The sequence below is a fragment of the Dipodomys spectabilis genome, unplaced genomic scaffold, assembly GCF_019054845.1.
Source record: "Dipodomys spectabilis isolate Male_0828 unplaced genomic scaffold, ASM1905484v1 ptg000098l, whole genome shotgun sequence".
In the NCBI taxonomy this organism is placed as follows: Eukaryota; Metazoa; Chordata; class Mammalia; order Rodentia; family Heteromyidae; genus Dipodomys; species Dipodomys spectabilis.
The window spans coordinates 17,736,440-17,763,265 of NW_024870775.1; the positions used below are offsets into that span (position 1 = coordinate 17,736,440).

Sequence of the window (26,826 nt, forward strand, 5' to 3'; positions counted from 1 at the left end):
AAGACAGACATCTGCTGGCAAGATGCTAAAAGCCTCGGTCTCCTCATTTATAAAGCAGATGGTCTTAATTTCAGGTAGTGTATAGACTAAGTAAAGAAAGGCATATCAAGGACTTGGCAGTGTTGGGGACCCAGAGTGTTCAATATGAGTAGCCCTTCATCCATACTATAGATTCTACAGAGTGGGGTAGGGGAGATCAAAACTTGCTTTTCTTATCCTTGTGAGTACCTTAGTCACACAGCCTTGGCCTAGCCAATTCCTATGCATCCTCTGGGTTGCCCTTGTGTGTCACCTCCTGAGGGAAGCATCTCTGAATTACTCCATCCTTACTCATCACACATCATGTATCCCAGATTCTTCCCACACAGTCCTAACATTGAAGATCAGTGCTATCCCTCTTGTAGGAAGCCCACAATGCTAATGACCACGTGTGTTTGTAACTGAAAGCGCCTGAGATCATCCTAGCCACATCAGGTCTCCAAGTTTAAAGTACCTGCATCAGATTCCCATAGCTGTCCCTCTCCCTTCACAGACCAGGACCACAGGTATAAGATGGGGGTGGGGAGGCTCCCTGTCAGGCCAAGCTGGGTCAGGTGCATGTGTTCTAGAGGCTGTGTATTTGTTTGAATAAGGCTTGTTCCTTCTTTTCCCTCTGGTTTCTCTCATTTATTATAAACAGCTTGCCCCAGCCAGACACATAGGATTTTCACTGTAACGTCAGAATAATCACAGTAACCAAACTGGTTGGTCATGTTCTATTACCACTATGGCTGAATTCCTTAAAAATAATTTCATTTCACAAGTCAAAATATGACACATTCTTCATAAACAAGACATTAAAACACTAAAAGAATTAAGGTTTCATGGGAGAAATAGATCATTCCATCTGGGACACAGTAAGTATAATATTATCTCCATCTTGGAATGTGTTGTGACAGAGATTTAAAAAGTACTAAAAAGTTATTACACTTTGAAAAGCCAATGTGGAGGGGCTTCTACTGGCCAAATCTAACATTTAAATACCAAAGGAGAAAAAAGTTAAGGGCTGGATGTAGCTCAGTGGCAAAGCACTTGCCTAGCAAGTGCAGTGTGCTGGGTTTGATCCCCAAATGAACAAAGAACAGACCAAAAATACAGTTTTAAAAAACCCAAACAAAAGAAAAAATAACGAATTGTAATCTACTGAATAAAAGAATCTATAGATCCATACTGCTAATGAATGAACAAGCAGGAATACCTTTCCCACTCGGGCTTGTCTTTCTTGCTCATGGCTGTTATTCTAACACCTGAGCCATCTCTCCAGTCTCACATTTTGCAGGTTAATTGGAGATAGATTCTTACAGACTTTTCTGTCCAGGGTGGCCTTGAACTACAATCCTCTGGATTTCAGCCTCCTGAGCAGTTAGGAACAGGCATGAGCCACAGACCTCTAGCAAGGTTACTCTCTTGAGAGTGATAGTAAGCCAAGATAACTTCTTGGGGGGTGGGGGAGTTAGGGGGGTATTTAGGTGTGCTTGATGTCATTGTCAGGTGAGACACAATAAGGAAGTAAAATAAAAATGGATGAAACAAATTTGTTACAGGTCCAGAGAGGTTGGGGCATGAAAAAAAGAGGGAAGGGGACTGTAGGACCGTGCCTTTATTGAGGTCCATAGCATTATCCCTTTATTTTACCTTAGAGAAGGAGGCGTGGATTGGCTAGTTTTAATAAAAAACGGGAGGGAAGGATGAACTTATTTACACGACCCTGGTGTTGACCACTATATATCTTCATGACGTTCGGCAGTTGTGGGCTGTGTGGGCTCAGAGAGAAGAGGCCCAAGCAGTTGGACACAAACGACCAGCCAAGGGAGGAAAGTTCTTTCTAGGTCTAAGGTAAAGGGCACGACATCTGCAAATGGGTGCCGGGCAGCAACTGTATTAAACTCACTTATGACCCTGTGCTCATAGGGCCACCTTCCTTCCCGCACTGCCTCGCCCAGCAGTGGGCGGGGGGGGGGCACACAGTCGCTCAAAAGTCCCCCCTACCCCATCCCCCGAGCGCCGGCGTCCCCGACGGACCGGCCTCTTCCCAGCAACGCCAGCCACGCTTCCATCCAAAGCAGCCCACACGGAGCGCGAGTCACAGGGTGTCCAGGTTTTTATTACAAGCGGGGGCAATAACGCGGCCGGATGGCGTCCGGACACTAGCTACCTTGCTTGTCCCAAGGCCGGGAACCCCAAACCGGACGTTCTCCGGGTAGTCACTGGGCCCCCGGGTTTGACAGGTCGAGTCTGAAGCAATGGGAGGCGACAGACCAGCAACTGATCAGGGCGTCGGTGGCGCTGGCCAAACACCGCTCGGAGTTGGGCGGGAGACCCGCGCAACGGACCTTTGTAGTAGGCACCACGGAGACTGCGGACACCTTTGCCAAGGCGTCAGAGAGCCAGCCTCCTCAAAGTACGGACCAATCACAGCCGTGAACTGGGCGGACGCGGGGCATGGTGGGTCTTGTAGTCTTCTCTCAGTGGGACTGCAACCCCCAGTATGCCTTGCGCGAGTTAGGGAGAATCAGTGCGGCGGCGCGGGCGGCCGTCGGGGCTGGGCGGCGGCGGCGGCAGCGGCGGAGGCTCAGGAGGCTCCGGAGGGTCCGGCCTGCAGGAACCTTGGTGGGAAATCCGGCTTCGGCGCGCGGCCACTATGTCCGCGCCGTCGGAGGAAGAAGAGTACGCACGGCTGGTGATGGACGCGCAGCCGGAGTGGCTGCGCGCTGAAGTGAAGCGGTTGTCCCACGAGCTGGCCGAGACCACGCGCGAGAAGATCCAGGCGGCCGAGTACGGGCTGGCGGTGCTGGAGGAGAAGCACCAGCTCAAGCTGCAGTTCGAGGAGCTCGAGGTGGATTATGAGGCCATCCGCAGCGAGATGGAGCAGCTCAAAGAGGTAAGCTGCCACCGCTCGACCCCCGTCCCGGATCCCCGTGGGTGCCTGGGGCCTGTGGGGCTAGGTCACCCTTGCCCGGCGGAGGATGCAGGGGGTGGGGGCACGGGCAGGGTATGGGCGTGAGCTGGGCCTTGGCCGGCGGGCCCTTACCCGACTGCGGCTTGGGGGCGGAGGGGGGCGGGGAGTGCCCTGGCACCCTGCAACTCCCCTCTGCCAGCTAGCCTCTTCCTTTGAAGGCCCCGGCGGCCCTTTTTCCTTTTCGTAAGGGCTGATGCTTTGCGGTGGTCGTCGCTGTCCAGGGTGTGTCCGTAATGTGCGTGTGGGTAGGTGGGCAGATGCTGAGCGCACAGACTCGAGTGACCCGCTAGGAAAGGCTGAGCCTGGATCTGGGTGGCCATTACTCTCTGTCACCTTCAAACAAAACACTTCCCCTCTCGTTGGTGCAGCTGCTTTTGGAGTATTTTCTGTTAGTTCCGTGAGTGCCCAGAGGCCAGGAAGAGACATAAAGGCCCGAGGAAGTCAGGAATTGCACTTCGTCCCTGTCACGGGCCAGGGTCCGCTAGCACCCTCTCTGGCCCAAGTGGCTCTGACCTCGTCATCATCTCCATGATTGCTCTCCCACCGGTTTAGCTCAGATGCATGGCTTCCTTCGTCCACTTCCTGCTCTGTCCTCCCTTCTCGACCCTCCCCCTTGATGTGGCGCCTGTGTTCCTCCAGGAAAGAAACCTCAGTGGCCTGTGTCATTCCCACTGTGGGGAGAGAGATTAGACACCTTCCACCCCATCCAAGACTGGCAGACAGCTTGCAAGAGGGGGCAGTAAGGAGGAATTTGGGCAATCATTTTCTGGGATTATTTAAACGTCACTGTGTCTTCTGTCCTCCCTGACTTCCCACCCTTCTTGTGGAGGTTTAAGAGGAAACATTTTTGGAGTGGACCCAGGCCCTACCATTTGCAAGTGTTGTGGCTACGGTCTTCCCTTTTACAAAATGGGAGTGTAGCTTTGCTGGCTCAGAAAGAGTTGTTTTAAAGATTATATATTTGGAAAAGCCTGAGGTAGGGTCAGGCAGTAGAAAGCCTGTCAGTTTTCTTGACATTGTACTCCTCCATCAAACTATCCTGGTCATGGTTATTGGTAACTTTCTGGCACCTTGGACAGGTGCCTGGACTCTGGAGTTTCTCTTACCTTCTTAGGGAGATCAGTAGGACTCTCTCTATGACACTGGAGAAGAGAGAATGATTCGATCTTTAAGACAAAGCCTAGGCAGAGCAGGTGCTGGGTTAGCTCCTCTGGGAAGTTGGGAGTTAAGTCTTCATACCCAACTGTCTGTGACGATTGGCACCTTCTCTATCCCAGCCTCCATTGGCACTAGATCTAGTAGGGGAGTGGATGTGGCACCTCCTATAAGAGCCTCCATCAAGGCATAGGGGGAAAATGACAGAGGAAGGCACGGGCCTGTGAAAATGTGAGTTGAGTGTGCCTTCATGTCCCTTCTAGTCTACCACAGCAGGACTTATCTTACCCCTGCCTCTCTCTCTCCATGCAGGCCAGTACTATCAATTAGAGAGCTCCTCCCTCTGCACACAGTGATAGGTAGCCTTATTTCCTTGTGGAGAGCTTGTGAACTGCTCTTAGCCAGCCCTTATAGTCAGTCCCCTTTTATATTAATCACTTTCCTTCAGTGGTATCCTTCAGTGGTTTCCTTCAGTGTTGCTGACTTAAATGGTCCCCCCTTCAGAGCCTTTCAGTTGTAAGCTCTTTGCTATTATGGACACAATTGTGTTTTGGCATAGTAAAGAACATGGCATAATCTTAGGGCAATTATCTTAGGGCAAATAAGTCCCTAGCAGAATTTGGAAGAATGTGTTACCATTTCTGTAGTGGCTTTTTGTGTGTTTTCTTAGTTTAATATCACTCCTTTGCTCCTCCACACAACTTTGGTCAAACTACTTCTCTCCTCTTTGTAAAGTGGGATACTATTCTGCTTAAAGTCCCAAACAGAGCCTAGCAGGGATGGGGACCCTTTACACTGACTAGGACCATTTTGATATTTATAGCATCATTCTCAGTTCATACAAAATTATCAATACAGGCTGGGGGCAGCCAATGAGAAACATACATGGCTGTCCCATCATGTGTTTGTATTATACAGCCCTCAGGCTGGACATTCTCACCCCTGGGAGGAATGTGCATTAATTTCAGAAGTGCTGCCAAAATGTTTTCTGGTTTACCTCCTAACCATATAGATTGTGCCTTTCTTCATACCCATACCAGCGTAGGTTCTTGTTCACCTGTTTAATCTTTGTCAATATCATATTGGAAAACTTTAACTCCTATCCCAAAAGTCAGTACTTAGGGAGCCAGTACCTTCTGGGAGTTCTCTCCCCTAGAGTGGTAAACCACTTTAATTCTTTTAAGTTTATTTCTTGAACTAAGATGGTTTTGTTTGTTTTTTTGTGCTGATCCTGGGGCTTGAACTCAGGGCCTAGTGCTGTTCCTGAGCGTTTGTGCTCAAGGCTAGTGTTTTATCACTGGCCACAGCTCTACTACCAGCTTTTTGTTAGTTAATTGGAGATAAGAATCACAGACTTTCCCATCCTTGTTGGCTTCAAACCTTGATCCTCAGATCTCAGCCTTCTGAGTACCTAGGATTACAGGCATGAGCCATCCACAGCCTGCTAAAATGGGCTTAATTACTAACAAGTTATGTTATAAATGGAGTTGCTGACACTCTTTCTTGTATTTATAAACATAACAATCATTGAAGGAAGGAAGATGGTTGACAAGTTGAGGGGGTCCCATGGTGGGTTAGTAGAGTCATTGCTGGCCCTGCTACCTTTCTCCCTAGGGGGATGCCTGTATCCTGCTGACAGCATGGGTAAGGCTAGCAGTGAGAAGGATACCCAATGACTCAATTTGCTAATGATTTTTTTGAGTCTGACTTGGCCACATCTGTCCCAAGTTACCTTGTGTCTTCTCCCCTTCTCCAGCTTGGTGGAGAAGAGAATTGGGTAAGCTTTGGTCAGCCACAGGTGTTTATAGTTCTGAGTGGCCATGGAACATCTGGCTGGGTCAACTTCAGCTTCCAGGAGACAGATGTTGGTACAGCACAACAGGTACCATAGGTGAATGGACTGAGTCTGGGTGCCATGTGGGTCTCATCAGAGAGTTAAGGGGCAGATCTGGGTGCCCTCACAGCTTTGCTGTGCCACCTTGGATGGTGCTGAGCTTTGGGATGTTGGCATCTTTGTCTTTGTGGAGTGGGTGGAATTGGGTGTTGGGCAGGGCTGGATATATCAAGTGTCTAGTCACCTTTGCTCCCACCTCATTCAAACCTAGGTCTCCTCATTGCAGTACCTGCAACTCCTCCCTGTTCTTTGTGATTTCTCATTGTTGTCTCTCATTGCTGGCCTCATAGGACTGCCCTATGTGTCATACCTTTCCAGTTTGTAGGACCATCCTACCGGCCCTTCTTCCTGAAAGTCCCACCTACCCTTCAAGCTTGGATATTTTTTGAGAAGCTCCCTTGACTAGTGTTTTTTGAACTTGCCTGAGCTGTTGTTCCCAGCACTTGGGTCACTGCTGGAGGCAGGGATAATAGAGGGATTAGCTGTTCCACCTCTAGGTCTACTGCTTGGTATGCTACAGAGAAACCAGAAGTAAAGCTAGCATGTTGGTTTCTCGAGTAAGAGAAATCCTGGACTTAGTTAAACCGGTAGGAGATTCTCCTGTTCTTCTTATAGCTCGAGAAACTGTCTTGTGTCTATTTTTTGATCAGAGGGGTCTCGGGGACTGGAAGATAGATGGAAACCCAAGGATTTTTGGAGGGCCAATTGGTGGTGATCCGCTAGTTACATAACGATTACCTGTTTGGGTCTTGTAAATTCTTGACTCACTGAAAGTGCTCCTAGACCTGACAGTTTGAGAGAGGCAACTTGAGACATCCAAACAGTGGTCATGTGGTCCCACTCCTGTCACTGACTCCTTCTGGGCCTCCCTTTCCAACTACCAGATATGGAGCAGAAGGTCAAGAAAGAATCTTAAAGGGCCCTTCCACTTTAAAAAGTGTCTGGAACTCGCATATCAGGCCCTAGTGCTGTTTTCTGCAGTGCCTGGAAACTAGGCACTTAAACTTGGCAGAGAATCTGCTCCAGGCCGTGAATGGCTGCTCCAGGACAGTCCTGCCAGCTTGTGGAGGTGTGGCCTTGGCCATCTTCCACTGGCATGCGGCTGACATAGCTGTGATGGAGTGGACTTGTCTTCAGGGATGCCAAGCATGCCTTGAGGCTTAGCAGGTGGGGCCATAGGAGGCCCAGGCTTAATGCTGGGAGACTTTGGGCCCCAGAGGAGCTAGGCATTGCCTGAGCAGGAGAAGAGGCTGTTCTGTGATGGTGTCCAGCCTTGTGGTCTCCAAACTCTAATACTGGAGTGGGAGTTTGGACCCTGCCTAGATGTTAAAGAAATATGTGGCCCTAGATAAGCCACTCTGCCTGTCTAGGCCACAATGGGTTAATAATGGTACCTGTCACCACAGCCCAATGCTCTAAGAACACTCGAGCTTACAACTTGGTAAGCCCTATCCCAAGTCCATTTAGGGTTTCTGCTGGACTTCCCTATCACTTTAGGACCTCAGGCCTTCCTCTGAGGGTAGAGATCAGAAAACTGTCCTTTCAGCTTAGGCCAGTGTCCCAGCAGTCAGAAAGATGAGGCTGATGAACTGGGCAGGACAGGTGCCCCTCCTCTTCCTCAGAATTGTAAGGGCTACTTTGCTCAGGTGGATGATCAAGGAACATGGGGCTCACTTCATTTTTAGAAGATATTGTGTGTGTGTTTTTTAATGTGTATCTTAGGAAGCTCAGAATGTAAAGCAGAGAAGTAGTGTCTTTGTGGAATATGCTTAGACAGTAAATGATCAGTACAGGAACATCTGACTTTTTGTTGTTGTTGTTGTTGTTAGCTCTTTTTCCCAGGAGTGTGTGAGATAACACAGACAACATTAAGCTGCAGAAACTGCTCAGAGCCAGTAGTTCATGCCTGTAATCTTACTCAGGAAGCTGAGATCCTGAGGATCAAGGTTTAAAGCCAGCCTGGGTAGAAAAGTATATAAGACTATCTCCAGAATAACTAACAGAAGGCCAGGCTGGAGGCATGGCTCAGTTGGTAGAGAACAAGCTGAGCCAAGTACAACGCCCCGAGCTCAAACCCTGGTACTGAGTGGAGGGAGAGAAAGCAGGGGAAATCTTCACACATCTGTCACAGTTCTTTTTTTTTAAGAAAATATTGTTTAAGTAGATAGAAGGACATGGTGAGTTTGTCTGTGCTTTTGCCCATACCTGCAGTTTGTAGCCATGGCCAGTTTTGCTTTTGTATCTCAGTTTATCCTGCATGGCTACTTCTGAATCAATTGCTTGGCCACACTTGATTTTTCACACATAAAACCTAGCCGGGCGCTGGTGGCTCACGCCTGTAATCCTAGTTACTCAGGAGGCTGAGATCTGAGGATCGTGGTTCAAAGCCAGCCTGGGCAGGAAAGTCTGTGAGACTCTTACCTCCAATAAACCATTCAGAAAACCGGAAGTGGTGCTGTGGCTCTAGTGCTAGCCTTGAGCTGAAGAGCTGAGGGACAGTGCCTAGGCCCAGGTTCAAGCCCCATGACCAAAAAAAAAAAAAAAAAAAAAATATATATATATATATATATATATATACACTAATAATTGCTAGTCATTAATGTTGTCTGCTATCAAGTAGCATTTGTGTTTCCCAAATTTGGCTCATAAATTTTGTTTTGTGGTTTGTCTCTGTCAGGAGCCCAGCAGGACCAGCATGTTTTATTGGAGTCAAGACAGCCATATGCAATAGTCCTGTGTACTTTTACCCAGCAGCTGTCCCTATCCCTGTCCCAGTGCTTTGGAGGAGCCCAGCAGGCAAACTCCCATCTTATCTGGCATGACTAGGCACCCAACTCCTGTCTTAATATTTTCCAGGGAGCCAACTTCAGTTGATGATGACATTGCTGGGTCATCTATCCAGCCATTCCTATACCAGCATTTTTGAACAACTGTGCCTACCTGAACTGAGTTGACATCTAATAGACATATCCTGAATACCATGCCCATGCCCAGTGTTCTAAACCAGAAAGGAGGGACAGCTGTTCCCATCCTGCAAGTAAGAACATGAAGGTCAGAGTGAGGACTGACTTCAAACTCTATCTCTAGCATAGCAGAGTCATTTGATCTTGGCTAGACTTGTGACCCAGAGCTGGTTGCCCTTTGTTGGCCTCAGTTTCCTTGTTTTAGGCCAGTTTATTTCTGAAGGCCTTGCAATGGAACCAGCTTTTCACTCCAGTGATGGTACTATGTCTAAGTTCTCTGCAACACATGCTGCTTCCTGCCTAGTATTCTTGGTTACTTTGCTCTGTCTTTCTTTCTTGTATCCTGTGCCTCTTCCTTCCCTCACAGAGCAGCTACCAGGATCCAGGACTGGCTGATGAGCACTGTGTCCCTGAATCTGAGGGATTGATACCATGAGTACCCTAGGAGTATGACCTGAGATAATTCATTCTCACTGATGGGTACCAGAGAGCTTTCTTTTGTGTGGCACATTCAGTTCTCTAATGCTTGGATATAGGAGGATATATACACTTGCTCCAGAGTATTGTTAGGGAACAGTTTGATCATAATGAGAATTTTTGTATGTGTGTAATTCCATCCTTTAAAAGCAGTAAATGCTGAAAATGAACTTTACAACTGGGAGGAGTGGGCAGACGAGGGGGGAGGAGGGAAGGGAAGGGATGGTAGGGGAAAAACAAAGGAGGAGGTAACAATGCTCTATAGGAAATGTACTCATTACCTTACTCATGTAACTGTAACCCCTCTTTATGGTATTTTTACAATAAAAATTTTTTTTTTAAGTAAATGCAGAGCCATCCACCCAGCTAACCTGAACCATATGAGACTACATAGGATATAAACTCCCATATCTGGTGATACACTGCCCATCCTATTTCTTTTACCACTCCCCACATTTAGTGATACACTTCTTATCCTGTTTCTACCACCTTACTACTGCTTGGAATCTGCCAACCTGGTAGACCACTTATACCATTAAACCTCTCAGCATCTTGTTAAAATAAAGCACCATGTATAGTGTGTGTATGTGTGTGTGTGTGTGTGTGTGTGTGTGTGTGTGTGTGTGTGTGTAGTTTTAGCCCATTTAATGTGTTGAGCTGTGCTGCTATTTAATCATTAATTAAAAAAAAATGAGACAATTTTAGATTTACGGAAAAATTGCAAAGATAGTATGGAGCTCCTGTATCTTCCACATGCCATTGCCTTTTTAATTAACATCAGACATTTGTGTGGTATTTTTTATTAACAGTTGATGAAACAATATCAAGGCATTGCCACTAAAGTCCCTATTTATCTACATTACCTTAATTTTTATTCTGCATTCTTCTTTTTTTTTAATTGTGAAAATACCATACAGAGGGGTTATAATTACGTGGGCAAAGTAATGAGTACATTTCTTATCAAGCATTGTTGCCTCCTCCTTTGATTCCCCTTCCCATCCCATCCCATCTGCCACCCCCCCCCCCCCAAACTGTAAAGTTCATTTTTTTTGTTTGTTTTGTTTTTGTTTTTTTGTCGGTCGTGGGGCTTGAACTCTGGGCTTGGGCGCTGTCCCTGCGCTCTTCAGCTCAAGGTGAGCACTCTACTGCTTGAGCCACAGCGCCACTTCTGGTTTTCTAGTGGTTTTATTGGAGATAAGAGTCTCACGGACTTTCCTGCCTGGGCTGGCTTTGAACCACGATCCTCAGATCTCAGCTTCCTGAGTAGCTAGGATTACAGGTGTGAGCCACCGGTACTGGGCTTAAAGTTTGTTTTTTGACAGGAGAACTTGTACATCTATTCTGCATTCTTTTTCTGACTCAAGTTCTCATCTAATCTTCTTGTCTCCGGAGGCTCCTCTTGACTATGACACTCTGATTTCCTCATTTTTGATGACCTTGACAGTTTTAAGGAAGATTGGTTGGGGTTTTGTCCTTCAATTGGTGTTTGTCTCAAGTTTCTCATGATTAGATTGGGACTGTGGGTTTGAGGTACGGAGATCACAAAGCCATTACTCTCATATCAGTAGTACACATTGTCAACAAGATGGATCCCAGTTGTTGACTTTGATTACCTGACTGAGATAGTGTTGTTAGGTTTCTCTATTCTAAAGTTACTTTTTCCCCTCCTATCTATACAGTCTTTGGAAGGAAGTCATGTGCAAATTATTTGGGAAAAAAATTAAATCAAAGACTTATCCTTCTCCCACCCTTTATTGATTTGATCGTTATAGACTAGTGAAAGTGCCTTTTATATATTGGGTTATATTCAGTATTAATTTATTTTGTTACTCAAATTGTTCCAGCTATGGCTATTGAGAGAGTTCTTTCAGTGTATATTATGCTTGTGTGACATATAAAATCACTGTGATACTTTTTCCTTTTTTTTTAAGTTATTTTTGAGGTGGTACTGGGGTTGGACTCAAGGTCTTGGGCTTGTTTTGCAAGCAGCGCCTTACCATTTAAACCATGCACTTATTGATTTAGTTGTTTTTAAAATAAGGTCCTGCCTTTATGCCTGGGTAGACCTGGAGAATGATCTTGCTGTTAATGTTTTCCTCAAAGAGCCACATTACTATGTCTAGCTTTTAGTGGGCTAATGTCTCTTGGACTTTTTGCCTGGGTTGGCCTCTGACAGTGATTCTCCCTTCCCTGCCTCCCAGAGCCACTGCACTTGGCCTATTTTCCTTTTAAAACACTTTATTAACTTTGTGATTCTACAAGATGTTCCAGGCTTATCTTATATGTTTCCTGCCTCAGTCTTAAAAATCAGCCATTCCTTCCAAGAATCCCTTTAAAATGGGAAAGATATTAAAAACAAAGATCTAGTTTTTAGGTTGCTCATTGTACTAAGATATCCTCAATTCTAGATACTTTCAGCTATAGAGCAAGTAGATAATATGTGTATCTACTAACTTATGTTAATATACATTTAACATTTAACAGTATAGTTCTGAATGTAGCCATCTGCATGTTTATTTAGCAAAACATGACCTCATACTGCTGTGTCCAACTCTAATCCATCACCACATGAAGCATTCTCACCACTAGACCTCACTAGCCATAGCATCCCACTTAATGAGACACCTGGCTCCCACTACCCACTACACAATAACTTAATTGTTCATTAATTGTACAGGTACAATTCATAGTATTGAATTGTTAATCCATACTCCAGTAGGCTTCTGTGGTGTCCTTTTTGCCTTTAGTGTTACAGATTTCACTTTTTCCCAAAACCACTTACATCGCCATCACATTTGTCACTCCTTTCTGTGAAGTTTTTAGTTATATATAAACACACACACACACACAATATCTGTATATATACCTATTCTACATTGTACATTCTATCCTGGGATTCCCTAATGATTTTTAAATATTTGTATATATTAAGGTTGACTCTTTGTTGTTTGAAATTACCTGATCTTAAATGAATAGTACTGTTTATCTCCTATTGTAGTATCGTTTAGAATAGTTTTACCACCTTAAAAAAATCCCATGCTTCCCCTGTTCTAACCCCATCTCTTATTGAGCCTCAACCAACCAACTCTATAGTTTTTTTCCAGAATGTCACATAATTGTAATCATATAGTATGTGGCCATTATAACTTGGCTTTTATCTTTAGCAATTATACATGTAAGATTTGACCTTGTCTTCTTATGGCTTGATTTCTTTTCTTTTTTTTGCTGGTCCTGGGGGCTTGAACTCAGGGCCTGGGTGCTGTCCCTAAGTTTCTTTGTCCTCAAGTCTAGTGTTCTACCACTTGAGTCACAGAACCACTTCTGGCTTTTTCTGAATAGTTTATTGGAGATAAGAGTCTCACTGACTTCCTTGCTCCGTTGTTCTGGCTGGCATCCAATCATGATCCTCATATCTCAGCCTCCTGAGTAGCTAGGATTACAGGTGTGAGCCAGGCCATCAATCCATTCTTGAAGGCTCTACTCCCATGATTCAGACCTCTTCCACTAGGCCTCACCTCCCACCATTGTTACATTGAGCATTTAAGCTCAATGTAAGTTGAGCGAAGTAATTGAGCTGAGGCAGACTATGACCTGGCCCAAGTGACCCCAGGAGAGAGGTGTTCAGAGTGACCATGTGTGAGGTCATATGATCGCATGAGCAGGAACCAAAGACTCCCCTGAGAGACCAAGACAGCTGGGTTCACTGTATTTAGTATACACTGAGTCCTAGCATCCCTCAGTCTGAGCCAGAGGGTTTTAGGATATATACATCCCTTGTGACAGGGACCTGAAAAGGACCTGAGATTGGATTTGTTTGGTATCTTACTGAGCACTACAACACTAGACAAAGGGTGCCTGTGACATTGATGCCTGGCTACCGTGTTGCCCACAGATCCAACCCCTCTTCCAGTGCTTCTGGACAAGCTAGCATTTATATCGTTACAGCCAGTGTCTGTTTCTCTTCAGGCTCCTGTTTTACCATGTGTCCTGTGGTGGGAAAGACTCTAAGGCCTAAGTTAAAGGTTCCTGACACTTGCTGACATCAGGCCTTGGTGATGTCCCTTCCTAAAACAGGCTAATGAGGTGAAGAAATGTGAGAGGCTAGAGATGAAGTGAGAAGAAAACCTGGCTGATGCCCTACTCTTCTGTGATTTCCAGCCTGGCCCAGGCTGCTCTGCCTGCTGGGGCATCCTTTGCTGGCCTGGCACAGATGTGAACTGGAAAGCTGCCTGTTGGGACCAAGGGTGGGAGGGTTTAGGCCACCCCTCCTGTCTGACCCAGGCTGCTGAATGAAGGTTTGTAATAGGGCAATCAGCTGCTTATAGCTGGTCCCCAAGTCCCAGAAGTGAGCTCTTTGTCCTTGGGCAGGTGAGCCAGGGTCTATGGGGAACCCTGTCAGCCCCAGGGCTCAGCTGGCCAAAAGCCTCTCTGCTGATGTGAGGGCAATTAGGGTGTAATCTTCTGTAAATGGCACCCAATTCCAGCTAAATCCCTCCTGCCCAGGGACGAATCCCCAGTTTTCTAAAAGCAGCTTAGTATTTGGACGCTGCCCAGGGCAGCTGGGGTTCTCAGTTGGCAATGGGACAGCCACTGCAGATTGTTACTGGCCTCACAGAGTGGGGATCATGGGTAGTCAGGGACCAATTAACAGACATCACAGCCCTGTGTTAATATTCTCTAGGTGTTCTAGTGACCCCTATAGCTACAAGCGTGGGACTCCTAGAGGAAAGGGAACTATATAGCAGGAAGGGGATGGACTATCTTCCTGGGTCTCTAGCCATGAGTAGGATAGGTGGGTCTTTGGAGGAACCTGGGGCAAAGTATTTCTCCTGCATGTGGCCTGATAAACAAGGGAGGCATGCTTAGCAGTGGAGTGTGGTAGAAGTAGATATGTACTGTGCCCACCTGGCTCTGATTCCCAGGAGATCCCTATCCTCTCTCAGGGATTTTGCAGCCTTTGCAGACATCTGCTAATGGGAGGGCCTTAGGATCTAGACTCCTCAGCAATTCCCTGGCACTCCCTATCCACTGTTCTGGGAGTCACCCTTTCTCAAAGGGTGAATTATTTATATATTATTATTATCATTTTTTTTTGTGTGAGACTCCTTGGTGGTGCCACTCAGTAAGTCATCTGACCTTGTAGAGCTTCAGTTTGATTACCAGTGAAGTGGAGGTGACAGGTTCTACTTTGCAAGACTGTTGTCAAGATCAGATAAGATCACTGTCTCTTTCTAAAGGCTCTGAAGCCTATGCCATTTGCTCCCTGTGTCTGTTCAGGAAGTCTCTTTGAACAATGGGAGGAGGGTGTTGTTTGGGGAGGTCCTTCCTGGAGTACCCTTACCCAGTGTGGATGATAAGAACAGCCAGTGAGTGTGATGAGAGTCTCTTATAATCTGTCTCTGGTTTCTCTTTGATGAATTGGCAGGCCTGTGTGCCCAGACCTGCCTATACATAAAATCATCTAGGACTTTTATCATACTGAAGCCCAGGCCATATCTGGGGCAATTAAATAGTCTCAGGAGTGTCTCTGCTTATGGAATAATTCTGTGAGAAGACAAGTGGGCAGTCCATCTCTATGCAGTTTCTACTTGGGGATCTTGAACATTCTCACTCCATCTATCATTTGTGATTTAGCCTGTGGCAGGACCCTGTGTACCATGGATACGATGTAGAGTGTTCATTAGCCCAGGGACCATTGGGTAAGACCAGATCTAGGAAGTAGGAGCTGTACTTGCCACATGGTCACTGGCAGTATGATCTTTCCACTGGCAGGAAAGATTAGATATCCCACAGGAACTTGCAAGACCAGCCTACCTAGCATCCCAGAGCTCCCTATACTTCTAGAGTCACCTAGCCCTACTCTGTACTTTCAGTGCTCCAGCATCTGATTCATCATCATCTCCATTTACCTCCTTTGAGTATGGTACCTATCATCTTCCAGCTATGTCCCTTTGTCTGTCCTTCATTTGTTCTACAGATCTGAGTATCTGCTCTCTATTAAGCATGGGCTTACTTTCTTCATCCCTGTACCCACCATGAAGATCAGGAATGGACTTGGTGCCAGTACAACATCCCCAGGATAGGCCTGGCTCTTCTTTTGCAAAGAGTGTTGCCCTGCCCAAAACCATGTCTGGTTGGATGGCCCTGCCCTTGTCTCCTGCTCAAGCTTCCACCAGCTTCTGTAAACTGGAGTGATTAGTCATTGGCCAAAGTGAGGCATTGACCTGGAGGTGATTCGACAGTTCTGAGGGAGTTGGTGAATTTTTTCTCCCTATCTAGTGGGTCCAGCCCTCCCTACTGGCTCCAGGGCTGACTCCAGCTCTGAACTGTGTTCAAGAGCTGTGTACTAGGCTCCGGTGAAAGAGGTGAAGGATCGGCCTTTTCCAGGCACCCTCAGAGGCTTTTGAAAAGGACATTTAGACCCACTGCCTACTGTGTCTGGTTCTAGGGAAAAGTACTTCTCCACAGCACCAACTGATTTCCCATAGTAAGCCAAGTCACTGTGGCCACTGTTCTTGATAGGGATAGGGTGGGTGGTATTAAGTCCATTTGGAACCCCTTTTAATATCTTGGCTTTGAGATGTGGCCTGAATTAGATCCAAGAAAGAAGACAAAGGGTTCTGTTCACCTCTCTAGAAGATTCTTTCTTTGTTTGGGAGTTTGGTGGGCACTTCTGCATGGAGATCTCATCACCTGCTGTTGGGATTGGGGAAGTTCACTGTGAGGTAGATCTGATGCCTCTGATCTCCCAAGGAGTACACATTTCTGAAGTGACTGACATATGGATGATTCTTTTTGTTACAATCCTCATTTTTAAAATTGAAGTGTAATTTGCCTATAATGAGGCACATACAGTGGTATGCATTCCAGTGGCAGCCCTCACGTGGGAGCTTACCAGAAGTCTTTCATTGAGGTGTAAGGTAAGTACAGAAATTACAAAGATGATTTGTCAGTGGACACACTCATGCAGCCACTCACAGATCAAAAAATCATGTGCTAGCCATGAGCCAGTGGCTCACGCCTGTAATCCTAGCTATTGAAAAGGTTGAGATTTGAGGAGTGTAGTTTAAAGCCACCTGGGGCACGAAAGTCTGTGAGGCTCTTCTCCCTCCCCCCCTCCACCCCCCGGTCAGTTGTGGGGCTTGAACATTGGGCCTGGATGCTATCCCTGCACTCTTTAGCTCAAGACAAGCGTTCTACCACCTGAGCAAGAGTGCCACTTCCAGTTTTCTGGTGGTTATGGAGATAAGAGTCTCATGGACTTTCCTGCCCCAGCTGGCTTTGAACTGCCATCCTCTCAGATCTCAGCTTCCTGAGTAGCTAGCATTACAGGCATGAGCCACCGGCTCCCAGTCAATCACCAAAAAGTTGGAAGTGGAGCTGTACTCAAGCTAGCCTTGAGTAAAAAAAGCTCAGGGACAGCACTTAGGCCCTGGATTCAGGCCCAGGGGGGAGTTTGGTGGGCATCATATGCTCTGGGTCTTCTAGAGGCTTCTGATGTCATAGATTAACCTTGCCTACTTTTCAACTTAGTATCCATGGAGCTTTACAATGCTTGTTCTCTGTGTTCACATAGCATTACTTTGTGAGACAGCCTGGTTGCTGCCTGGATTGGGGTAGTCTTCACTGCTTGGGGCTTATTGCATGGCTGTACCATACTTTCCTCACCCAGTGTTAGGAAGATAGCATCCTGGTCATTTCTAGCCTGGGGCTGTTGGAACATTCAGGTAGATAATAGATGCTTATTTCTGTTGGGTAAAATGCTGGGTGACATGGATGGGCTGTCCCCCAGATAACTCAGCAGTGTGCAGGAACTCTTGTCTTCCCCCTCCTCACCACTGGATCCTTGGTGATGGTGTTAAATACTAGCCATTCTGAATAATGTGTGACAGTACCCTCCTTCTAGAGCTGTTTGTCTTCTCTATGGACCATTCCTGTTTCTTGCAATTGAAGATATGTCAGAACCTTTGTCCAGGGTCCTGTTGGGTACTATATCTCCCTTCTTACTAAAATAGGAAACTTGATCGTGAAGGAATGGATCCCTTTGCTGTGGGCAGTGTTCTGGGCATGATGCAGCAGAGGGAGATGGTATGCCTCCACCCTGTCACATCCTTAGACTCTAGGAGCCTTAGCTTCTTCCTCCATAAAATGGGAACATGAATTCCTAGAACTTTGAGATAGATATTAAGCGAAATGATGTACTTTAGGAGTCTTATGCAATGATAGCTATGATTGTTACTGTTAATTTGTAAAATGGGAAGAAACCTCACACTAGCTAGGATGGCTCCTGTCAAAAGACAGATAATGCAGTGCCTGTAATCCTAGCTACTCAGGAGGCTGAGATCTGAGGATCCTGGTTTAAAGCCAGCCTGGGCAAGAAAATTCTGAGACTCTTCTCTAATTAACCACCAGAAAACTGGAAGTGGAGCTGTGGCTCAAAGTGGTAAAGCACTAGCCTTGAGCAAAAAACCTTAGGGACAGTACCCAAGCCCTGATTTCAAACCCCATGACTGACCAAAAAAAGAAAGAAAGTAAGAAGTAAAGGGGGGGGGGAGGAAGGAAGGAGGAAAGGAAGGGAGGGAGGAAGGGAGGGAGGGAGGGAGGGAGGGATGAAGTGTTGGCATGCATGTGGACAAATTGGAACCCTTCACTGCTAATAGGAGTATAAAATGGGGTAGCCACTATGGAAACAATGTAGTAGTTCCACAAAAAAAAAAAAAATAGAAGAAAAGAAAATTGAAGAGATAAAATATGACTTGGCAGTTCCACTCTTATCCATATATGCTTAATATACAAGATTAATATTCATAGCATCAGTATTCCGAATAGCCCCATGTAGAAATAACCCAAATATCCATCAAATAATCAAATGGATAAACAGATGTTTATCCATGGTCTTGCCACAGAGTATTCAGCCATAAAAGAGGAATAAATTACTGACATTTGTTTATAAAAATGAATGACCTCAAAAACATACCAAGTAAAAGAAGCCAGTCACAAAAGGTCATATATTATTATATTTATATGAAATATCCAGAATGCATTGGTGGTTGTTAGGGCCTGGAGGAGAAGAACATGGGAATTACTGCTAATGGGGCTGGAGATTTCTTTGAGGAGGAGTGATGATGTGGATGATCATACAGCTCTGTAAAGGCACTAAAGGATATACCCATCCTCCTGTGTCTACCTCTCAAGTAGCTGAGATTACAGGTTGAACCATCATTCCATGCCTTAAAATGTTTTTTTCATGTCAGACAGGCAATGTGCTGATGTTGTAACAATATTTGAGAGAGGCGCCATGTCATGTGATAACATCAGTACCCAATTATTGTGCTTATGAAGTGAAAAATGAAGCAAGAATATTTTTTTTTCTTCTTCTTCTTCTTTTTAAGCCAGTAATGGGCCTTAAACTCAGGGCCTGGATACTGCCCCTTAGCTTTTTTCTCAAGGTTAGTGCTCTATCACTTGAGCCACATCTCCACTTCAGCTTTTTGCTGGTTGATTGGAGATAAGAGTCTCATAGACTTTTCTGGTCATACTGGCTTTAAATGTTGATCCTCCGATCTCAGCTTCTTGAGTAGCTAGGATTTTGACATCAGCCCTGGATGCCCTGCCAAAAAATTTTTTTTTAATGTAAGTAAGGACCAGAGTCTTTTTGCTTGTTTTATCTTACAGATAACTTTCACTGTTAAAGTAATCTTTAAGAATTTATGGCAGCTTCCTTCTAGCACTATGGCTGTGGTACCCATCTGGTGGTTTCTTAGCTATAGAGCACCACCTAACAAGCACAAGATCCTGAGTTCAAGCCCTAGTACCTCAAGAAAGAACAAAAGGGACTTATTATTAGTTTGTGGCATAAGTTAGTAGTTTGCCTTTGGACATAGAGTATGATTTACTTAGTTGACTTAATCTTGTTCCATCACAGATGCTAAATACAATTTTTTGGTGTTTTTTTTTTTTTTAATTGAGTTGGTTTGCCTTGGCTGATGTTCTGGAGATGGCCTCCTGATCACAGTGACTAATTTTTAAGATAAAGATACTGGTTCTGTTTACTGAGAATTCGCTGTTTTTCTTCAGTGTTCAGCATGAAATTGGCCCATGAGCACCCACCCTTAGGAGGGGAAAATCTATTGAGGGTCTATTTGAATGTTCCTCATTTGAGTGAATGAGGCACCTTGGACCTGACCTTGAGTTCAAGAACCACTGCTCTGCTACTTGGTGCCTGGGATGCCTCTTGAGCAAGCATTCCTTCCCTTTGCTCAGATCTCCCATGCAACAGAGCCTGCAGTTGCTATTTTTGCCCCAACATTCCAAGTAGAACCTGTGACATAGAAGCTCAGTGCTCAGATTGTAATGGCAATATAGTCAGAAAATGTTCCTTCCCAGATTTAGAGTGATGGACTTTGTATTGGCTTACCAACCTGAATTATAACCATTAGGTTAAAAAAAGACTTTTTCCTCTTCTCTTACTTTCTTATTTTTTTCTTTTTAAAAAAATATATATGTCTTTACTTACAATTTAACAACTATACACTTTTTACAACCTTGAAAACATTTTTGTACTTGAATGGGAAAAATATAGTTTGACCAAGTTTTAACATTTTCTTCTAGGATATACATATACATATAGGCATACATCTAAACACATACATAATACCATAATCAGTTGGCACCCGTAAAATTAAAATGAGTGATGCCAAAAAGGAAATATAAGTCATCCACCTCAGAAAAGTAGTGAGAGAATCCAGCAATTTCAACACAGAGTTAAGTTATTGGTAAATTCAGTAAGCAGGTAGAAAAATGCTTTAGTGTTATGTACAGTGTTGCTTAATTTGTGTCGTAGTTTGGTTTGTGAAGTGAGAAATTTAAAATCATATGTGGGTATCATTGAGCTGACAAGGAGTAGAACTATGTAATTGTAAATGCAATAGTCAACAAAAATAAGAATCTTCTTTTCTGGGTTTTTGTTGCCTTACTTTCCTTGTGTAAGACTTTTGCCTTGCTACTTTGTTTAATTTCTGCAATCTCAGAGTAGAGATGCTGCTTCCTTTTTATCATTGTTCTCAGTGCAGTGTCCCTCCCCCAGCAGTTCTGCTTGGCAATGGTCTCTCAGTTTTGATATGCTGTTACTATTTTTTGTTTACTCAGTTTCCTGTTGTTTTGTTCTGTATATCTTCCCTGATATATCTTTTAAGAGATCTTTTTCCCCCAGTTTCCATGTTTGAGTACATGCTAACATAGTTTTCTATAATGTTTATTTCTTAGAACAGTTTTAGATTTACAGACAACTTATGAAATGTTGTATTTTCTTCTCCCATAGTGGACAAACATAAAAGGGAATTTCTTCCTTTTTTAGACCATGTTGGCGTCATTTTACATGTCTTTGTGCTCTCATTTCCTCATAAAAAGATCTTTCTTGGAAAGAAGGTTGAGTCCTCAAGCCCTGATGTTGAGTCTTCTGTATGTGCCTGTTCCATATTTGCTGTTGTGGAGATCCCAAATCTCTGGTTCTTTGTCTAGTTGACACTTTCACTTATGATGTGTTAGGCTTATTCAGTGACAATAGATCTAATCAAACTTTGATTATAAGTTTAATCTCTTAATGGTATAAATTCTTTATCTTGAAATAATAGTATTGAGCTTGTATTTATAGCAGCTTAGTAGGCATGAGTCTCATCTTGAATTTAATAAGATTTGATGCCATTTGGTGTCCTATGGAATCCTGGTTATGCAGGACTCTGAACAGCTACATTGAGTGGCCCAAAACTCACAGACATGTGTGGGTGGCACTTCCCAGGTCCCCACATCATTCTGCTACCCATTTCAGCTTCCTTCCAGGCCTCAAACACATTGAATTCCACATTGATAATAATCAAATGTTGAAATCCTGTGACTTGTCAAGTTCAGGAGCGCGCGTGCGTGCGTGTGTGTGTGTATCCTTCAGTGGATTGGTATTTATTGAACAGTTGGGTCCTAGGGAATCTGATTGTGTCTGCTCTCTCAGCATCAGAGACCAGGTATGTTAGTGTTAGTAAGTGTTAATAAGACTGTACTAAGGTTGATGGGATGCATGTGCCATCCCCTGGGTTATTCAACGAGCCTGAATAGAAAGCAAGGTAACATACAGGGGATGTTTCTGGTTTCTGGAACAGATAAAAAATACATTTAAACCATGGCCCCTAGCCCTGAGGAAGAGTACAATATCTCTACTTCAGCAGGTCGTGGAAGGACCCTACCCAGGCTGACATGCCAGGGTGAGCAGCTGGTATAACTCAAGGATTCCTGGGATTCCAATCCCAGCCATTCTAGGATCTGGATACACCCTGATGGCGGGCATGGTACAAATGTGAGACCTACTGTCTTTAGTGGGTGGTGCTGGATAAGCCCAGACAAAAGGCGTGGAGGATCCAGCTTTGTTGTGGAAAGTGTTTCCTGGAACAAACCTTGCCTCATTGGAATGCTGAGGCCAGCTCCCTGGCTTGGTTAGGGTTATACTTGCTGCATCAAATGACCAAACTGGTTTAGGAAGAAAGAATTCCAGGGGCCAGCCCTGCCCAGAGGCCTGTTCCCTGTTGTATTGGTGTAGGCCTTCCCTAGTGAAGGCCTCTGTGGACAGTATATAGGCAGTATGTGCATGGAAGGGGGTTGTTAATGCTCAGTGTCTGATGTTCCCAGGCCCTCATTAGTCCAGGGACTGAAGAGTCATAAGCCTGTACTACTGGAGTAGATAGTCAGCTCTCATTGTGAAGTATGTACATTGCTCTCTGAATAGTGGAAACAGGGTTAGGTGGCTTTTCTTTGTAATTGAAGACATTAGTAGCAGAGATACTTCCCACATGTGTATGAGCAGTGAAAACATTTAGGATTTTTGGTATATAAGCTGTGAGGACTATCAGGTATTAGCCAATGATGTTGCAAGTGGAAAGAAACAGGCACTGACTTTGGGCTGATTATGGGTACCCCTTACGTGGTTCCAGCTTCTTCAGCACAGAACTCACTTCCACATACCTAACTTTGAAGCTCAAGCCTTGTAGACAGTGGCAGAGATAGGAGGTGAGCCCAGATTGCTTGGCTACCCACTCTTCTAGTGTATGACTAAGAAGTGCTCAGGAAGTTGGTCCCTCCTGCCTTGTGGTTTAGCAAGGTTGGAGGTTTTCATGGCCAAGGAGGACAGGGAAAAAATTATTGTCGGAGGCTTTAGAGGACCTGTTCTGAGGACCCATGTCTTCTAGCCCTACCTTGGTGCTTTGCCCATGTTGTTCCCTCCACTTAGAACTCCTCTCCATTCTCTTAGGCTCTGAGCAGTTGTTTGTGTTTCCTCCTCTGCACCCAGCTCAGGATCAAGGCTGCAACTCTTCCAGCATATACTTAGACATTTTTCAACCTAGCCAGTTCACTTCTCCTTAGGCAGCCTGGTGGTTTCCTGCTCCTGGGAAGTCACCATATTGGTGCCAAATAGCACTAGTATCATCAGATCAGTGTTGCACACTATAGCCTAGAACTCCTAGACTCAAGTGATTCTCTGGTCTTAGCCTCTTGAATAGCTATTGCCCAACAACTTAAAGCTTTTCTTTTCTCTTCCTTCCTTTTCTTGGTGGAGGGGAGGCACAATATTGGGCTATAACCATAGGACATAACACTTGACAGTCCTTCCAGGCTGGTAAGGACACCCAGATGACAATAGGGAGCTTAGCAGGTGTTCCAAGTTGTGAGATGAAGAGAACTGTTCAGAACAGCAAATCACAACTCATAGACCAGCTTGGTTTTACAATAAAATTTGGTTGGAATACCACCATTCAGTAGTCTGTGATGTCCCAAAATCCTGCTTCTGCTTCTGGCCCTCAACCTTTGTTCTGAATGATGAGAACTTGAACATCTGATATGAGCTGGAACCTGGGTGTTGGCTAGCTCACGAAGCCACCTGACCTCCCATCCCCTGTGCTTGCCTTCACTCTGGGGTTATGGGAGGTAAACTCAACATATTTATGTTGGTTCAGGGGACAAGAACCTTGGCCATGTCCTGAGTTTGATGTATGCTGACTATGGAGGAGTAGCTTCCTTTGGGCCACCAGGAAGGAGAAGAGTACAAAGAATGACTGACTAAATTTGTATTGTTGGGGGCTATATGAGGCTAGTGGGGTGAGAGGCCACTCAAACTCTGGTAAGTGAAGTGTTAAGTAAAACTTGACAACCACGGGCTCAGGTTGAAGGTCTTTTTAACTCAGGTTTCAGATGAGGAAATTGAGGCACACCACTATGTGCTTCCTAGAGCCTGTCCCGCTCCTGCCATTTGTCTCCCAGGAGTGAGGGTTGGGGACACTGAGCTCATCTCTTAGATGTAGCCCAAAGACTCTGTCCTCATGGCCCCCTAATACTGTACCATCCCACAGTGCCCCCAGATTGTACAGCGTTTTCAAGACTGATTTCTATTGTGCCTCCATTTCTCCATATGCAAAGTCATGCATTGCAGAGTCCCCTCCCCATTGACCTATGGAGCTTTAAAACTGGCTACCACATATGCTGTGTTCTATGCTGCAGTTGCATGATGAGTCCTACAGGTCACTGGTACTGCTGTTATTTAGCAAGAAAGTCACCTACCTACCTGTGTTCACCCTTAGGGAGAACAAGGAAGAGCCAGCCAGAACCTGGACTGTCCTGAGGAGGACCCATCACTTCCTTTCCTCATGAGACTTTTGTAGTAAGACTTAGGACCTTGAGCGAGCAAGGATGAGGTGACTCCAGACCTACTGTGCTGTGTTCTGGAGACCTATAGGCTGTCACTCCCCAGGTAAGACAGGCAATGACAGAAAGGAGATACTTGCCTGCTCCTAGATATGCCCTACCTGCCTGATGTGTGCTACCAGACTTAACACCCTCTCCCCCACTTCATCTTCCCAGGGTTCTTTCCTTCCTACTCAGGCCCTTCCATCATCTTCCAACCCTCACTTCTCTCTACTGCCCTTAAAGAGACTCCTGATGCTATTGAATTCCAGGACCTCCTTTCTCTCCATCCCCTCCTATAATTGCTCATGCTGTTCTCTAGAGCCTCTGTGATTTTTTTCTCTTGCCCTGGAGCTTGCATGCACATGCCCTATTCCCCACTCCCCACTCCTATACTACATTTGACAGACCAGCCTGGGCCCCATAGCCTGTTCAGAGGCCACGTCCATAAGGGAGGACCCAAACTTCCTAGTCATGTTTGGTCCTTGCTCCCTAGAGGCATAGATGCCTTATGTCCACATGAGTGTGGCTGACATTGAAGCCAATGTAACGGGCTGTCTGTTGGTCAGATGCAAACATAAACCAGGCTCCCTCTTGAAGGCGCCTAGTTGGCTGAGATCTCATGCCTGGGCTTTTCCAGCCCTGTTGGATCTTGCTGAGCCTGGGCAGCTTGAGAGCAGAAGGCAGGGTGTGGCCTGGAGCCTGTGTCAAAAACAGCATCTGCCTGCATCTGCCCCTAGGAGACCAGGGTGTAGCCTCTTCCTCCCGGCCAGATGAAGAGGGTGGGAGCTTGAGTCTTCCTGTCCTTCTTCCCTAGAGTATCCCACTCTGAATCCTAACAGCAGGGTAATCAAGAAATCTGCAAACATGGGCCCACAGCTAGTGATTTCACAAATTAGACAAAGCTCCCCTTCCTAGAGCAGCAGCTCAGAAGGGAATAGGAGGGAACAACCTATTAGCTGGAAAGAAAGTTAGAGGGAATGATGTCAGATATCCTAGAGAAGACAGGTTTTGAAATGGACTCATGAGGTAGGGTTGAGGGTGTTTGGGTCAGAAGAAAGAAATGTGACAGAACGTGTCTCCACCTATTTGAACCCTAGCCTCCTCGCTAATGACATCCTTGTCTCATCAGTTCACACTGTCCAGTGTGAGTGTGACGCTTCAGAACTATCAGAGTTGCTTTTTTAGTGAAATATAGTATAGGATATGCTCATGAGACCATCAATATGTACCAATGGGGCTGGGAAGGTGGCTCAGTGGTAGAGTGCTTGCCTAGCACCACATCAGTAGAAAATGCCGGAAGTGGCACTGTGGCTCAAGTGGTAGAGCTCTAGCCTTGAGATGAAGAGTTGAGGAACAGAGCCCAGACTCAGAGTTCAAGCCCCACGACCGACAAAAAAAAAAAAAAAAAAAAACAATAAAACATGTACCTTACCTCCCTTCTTTCCTCCCCCATTTTTAGTTCTTTCCCATTCACCACCTCCACAATATAAATCAGTTTGCACTTTTTTGAGTTTTATAGTGATGGAATCATATCATATATACCCTTTTCATTTGGCTTTGCACTAGGTGATTTTGATGTTACTTATCAATAGCTGATTTCTTTTTACTGTGAGTAGTAATTTATTATACAGATGTACTGTTGGCTTTTATAAATTCATTTTCCTGCTGATTATTCAGTTGTTTTTTTTTTTTTTGAGAGAAAGTCTTAATATGTAGTCTAGGCTGTCCACAACTCACTATACAGTGAAATATACATTCTTGTGCAAGTGGTTTTATATAATATGTTTTCATTAGTCTTGGATAAGTACCAAAGAATGGATAACTATATATATATCTATATATTTGATACAGTTGAACCTTTGTACCTTGAGTTGTGCATTTGGGGAGTCAAGCAAGCATAAACTAAGAATATTTGAAAAAAATTCCAGCAAGTTTTTCTTGCTATTCCCACAGACGTGAAGAACCATTCTTCTGCCAAAGGCCATTTGAATATTTTATATTTAGGCTGAGGGCCATATAAAATGATCAATATGGATATGGATCATTATGGCTGCTGGCAGCCAGAGAAGCATATAAGCCTATTCTGTCTTGTACCAAATGATTTCTAGGGTCTTGTAAAATGTTCCACCCATGCAATAACTACTTACATAGTACTTACATTATATTCGGTGCTAAAAGTTATGGAGTAGAGATTTAATTTATAACATTCTAATAGGTAATATGTTGGTATCTCATTGTGCTTGTAATTTATATTTCTCTAATGACTAATGTGTTAAGTATCTATTCATGTGTTATTTTCCTATGTGTGTACATATTCTAGGCGAATTTTTTGCCTACTTTTACACATTTGATTTTTTTTGTCAGTTTTCACGTTTAATGGGAGGCATGGGTGGATCAAAGTTCTTTTTATTGTTGAGGTTTGAACTCAGGACCTTGTGCTTAGCTCGGCAAGAGCTCTACCACTTGCGCTGAACTTCTAGCCCTTTCTGCTTTTAGGTTATTTTTCAGATAAAATCTTGCTTTTTCCTTGGAGAGGCCTTGGACTGAAATCCTCCTACTTTATGGCCTCCCACAGATAACTGGGATGGTAGACATTTACCATCATGTGAGATGGG

At 44.9% G+C, this 26,826-nt stretch overlaps 1 protein-coding gene and 1 non-coding gene across 4 annotated transcripts in view; one reads left to right on the plus strand and one right to left on the minus strand.

The window, feature by feature from the left end:
* The first annotated feature begins 2,537 nt into the window (after positions 1-2,537).
* Positions 2,538-26,826, plus strand: part of Bicd2 (BICD cargo adaptor 2) — a 49,626-nt gene continuing 25,337 nt past the window's right edge. The window contains exon 1 of one of the 3 annotated variants that reach the window (XM_042686641.1): positions 2,538-2,920. In XM_042686641.1, the coding sequence (XP_042542575.1) occupies positions 2,681-2,920 (240 nt within the window). In that variant the 5' untranslated portion in view covers positions 2,538-2,680. The remainder of the gene's footprint in view (positions 2,921-26,826) is intronic. The other 2 variants (XR_006148456.1, XM_042686640.1) reach the window with 2 other exon arrangements.
* Positions 18,736-18,840, minus strand: LOC122113922. The gene has a single exon (XR_006148484.1). It is a non-coding gene; the product is annotated as a small nucleolar RNA U13 (small nucleolar RNA).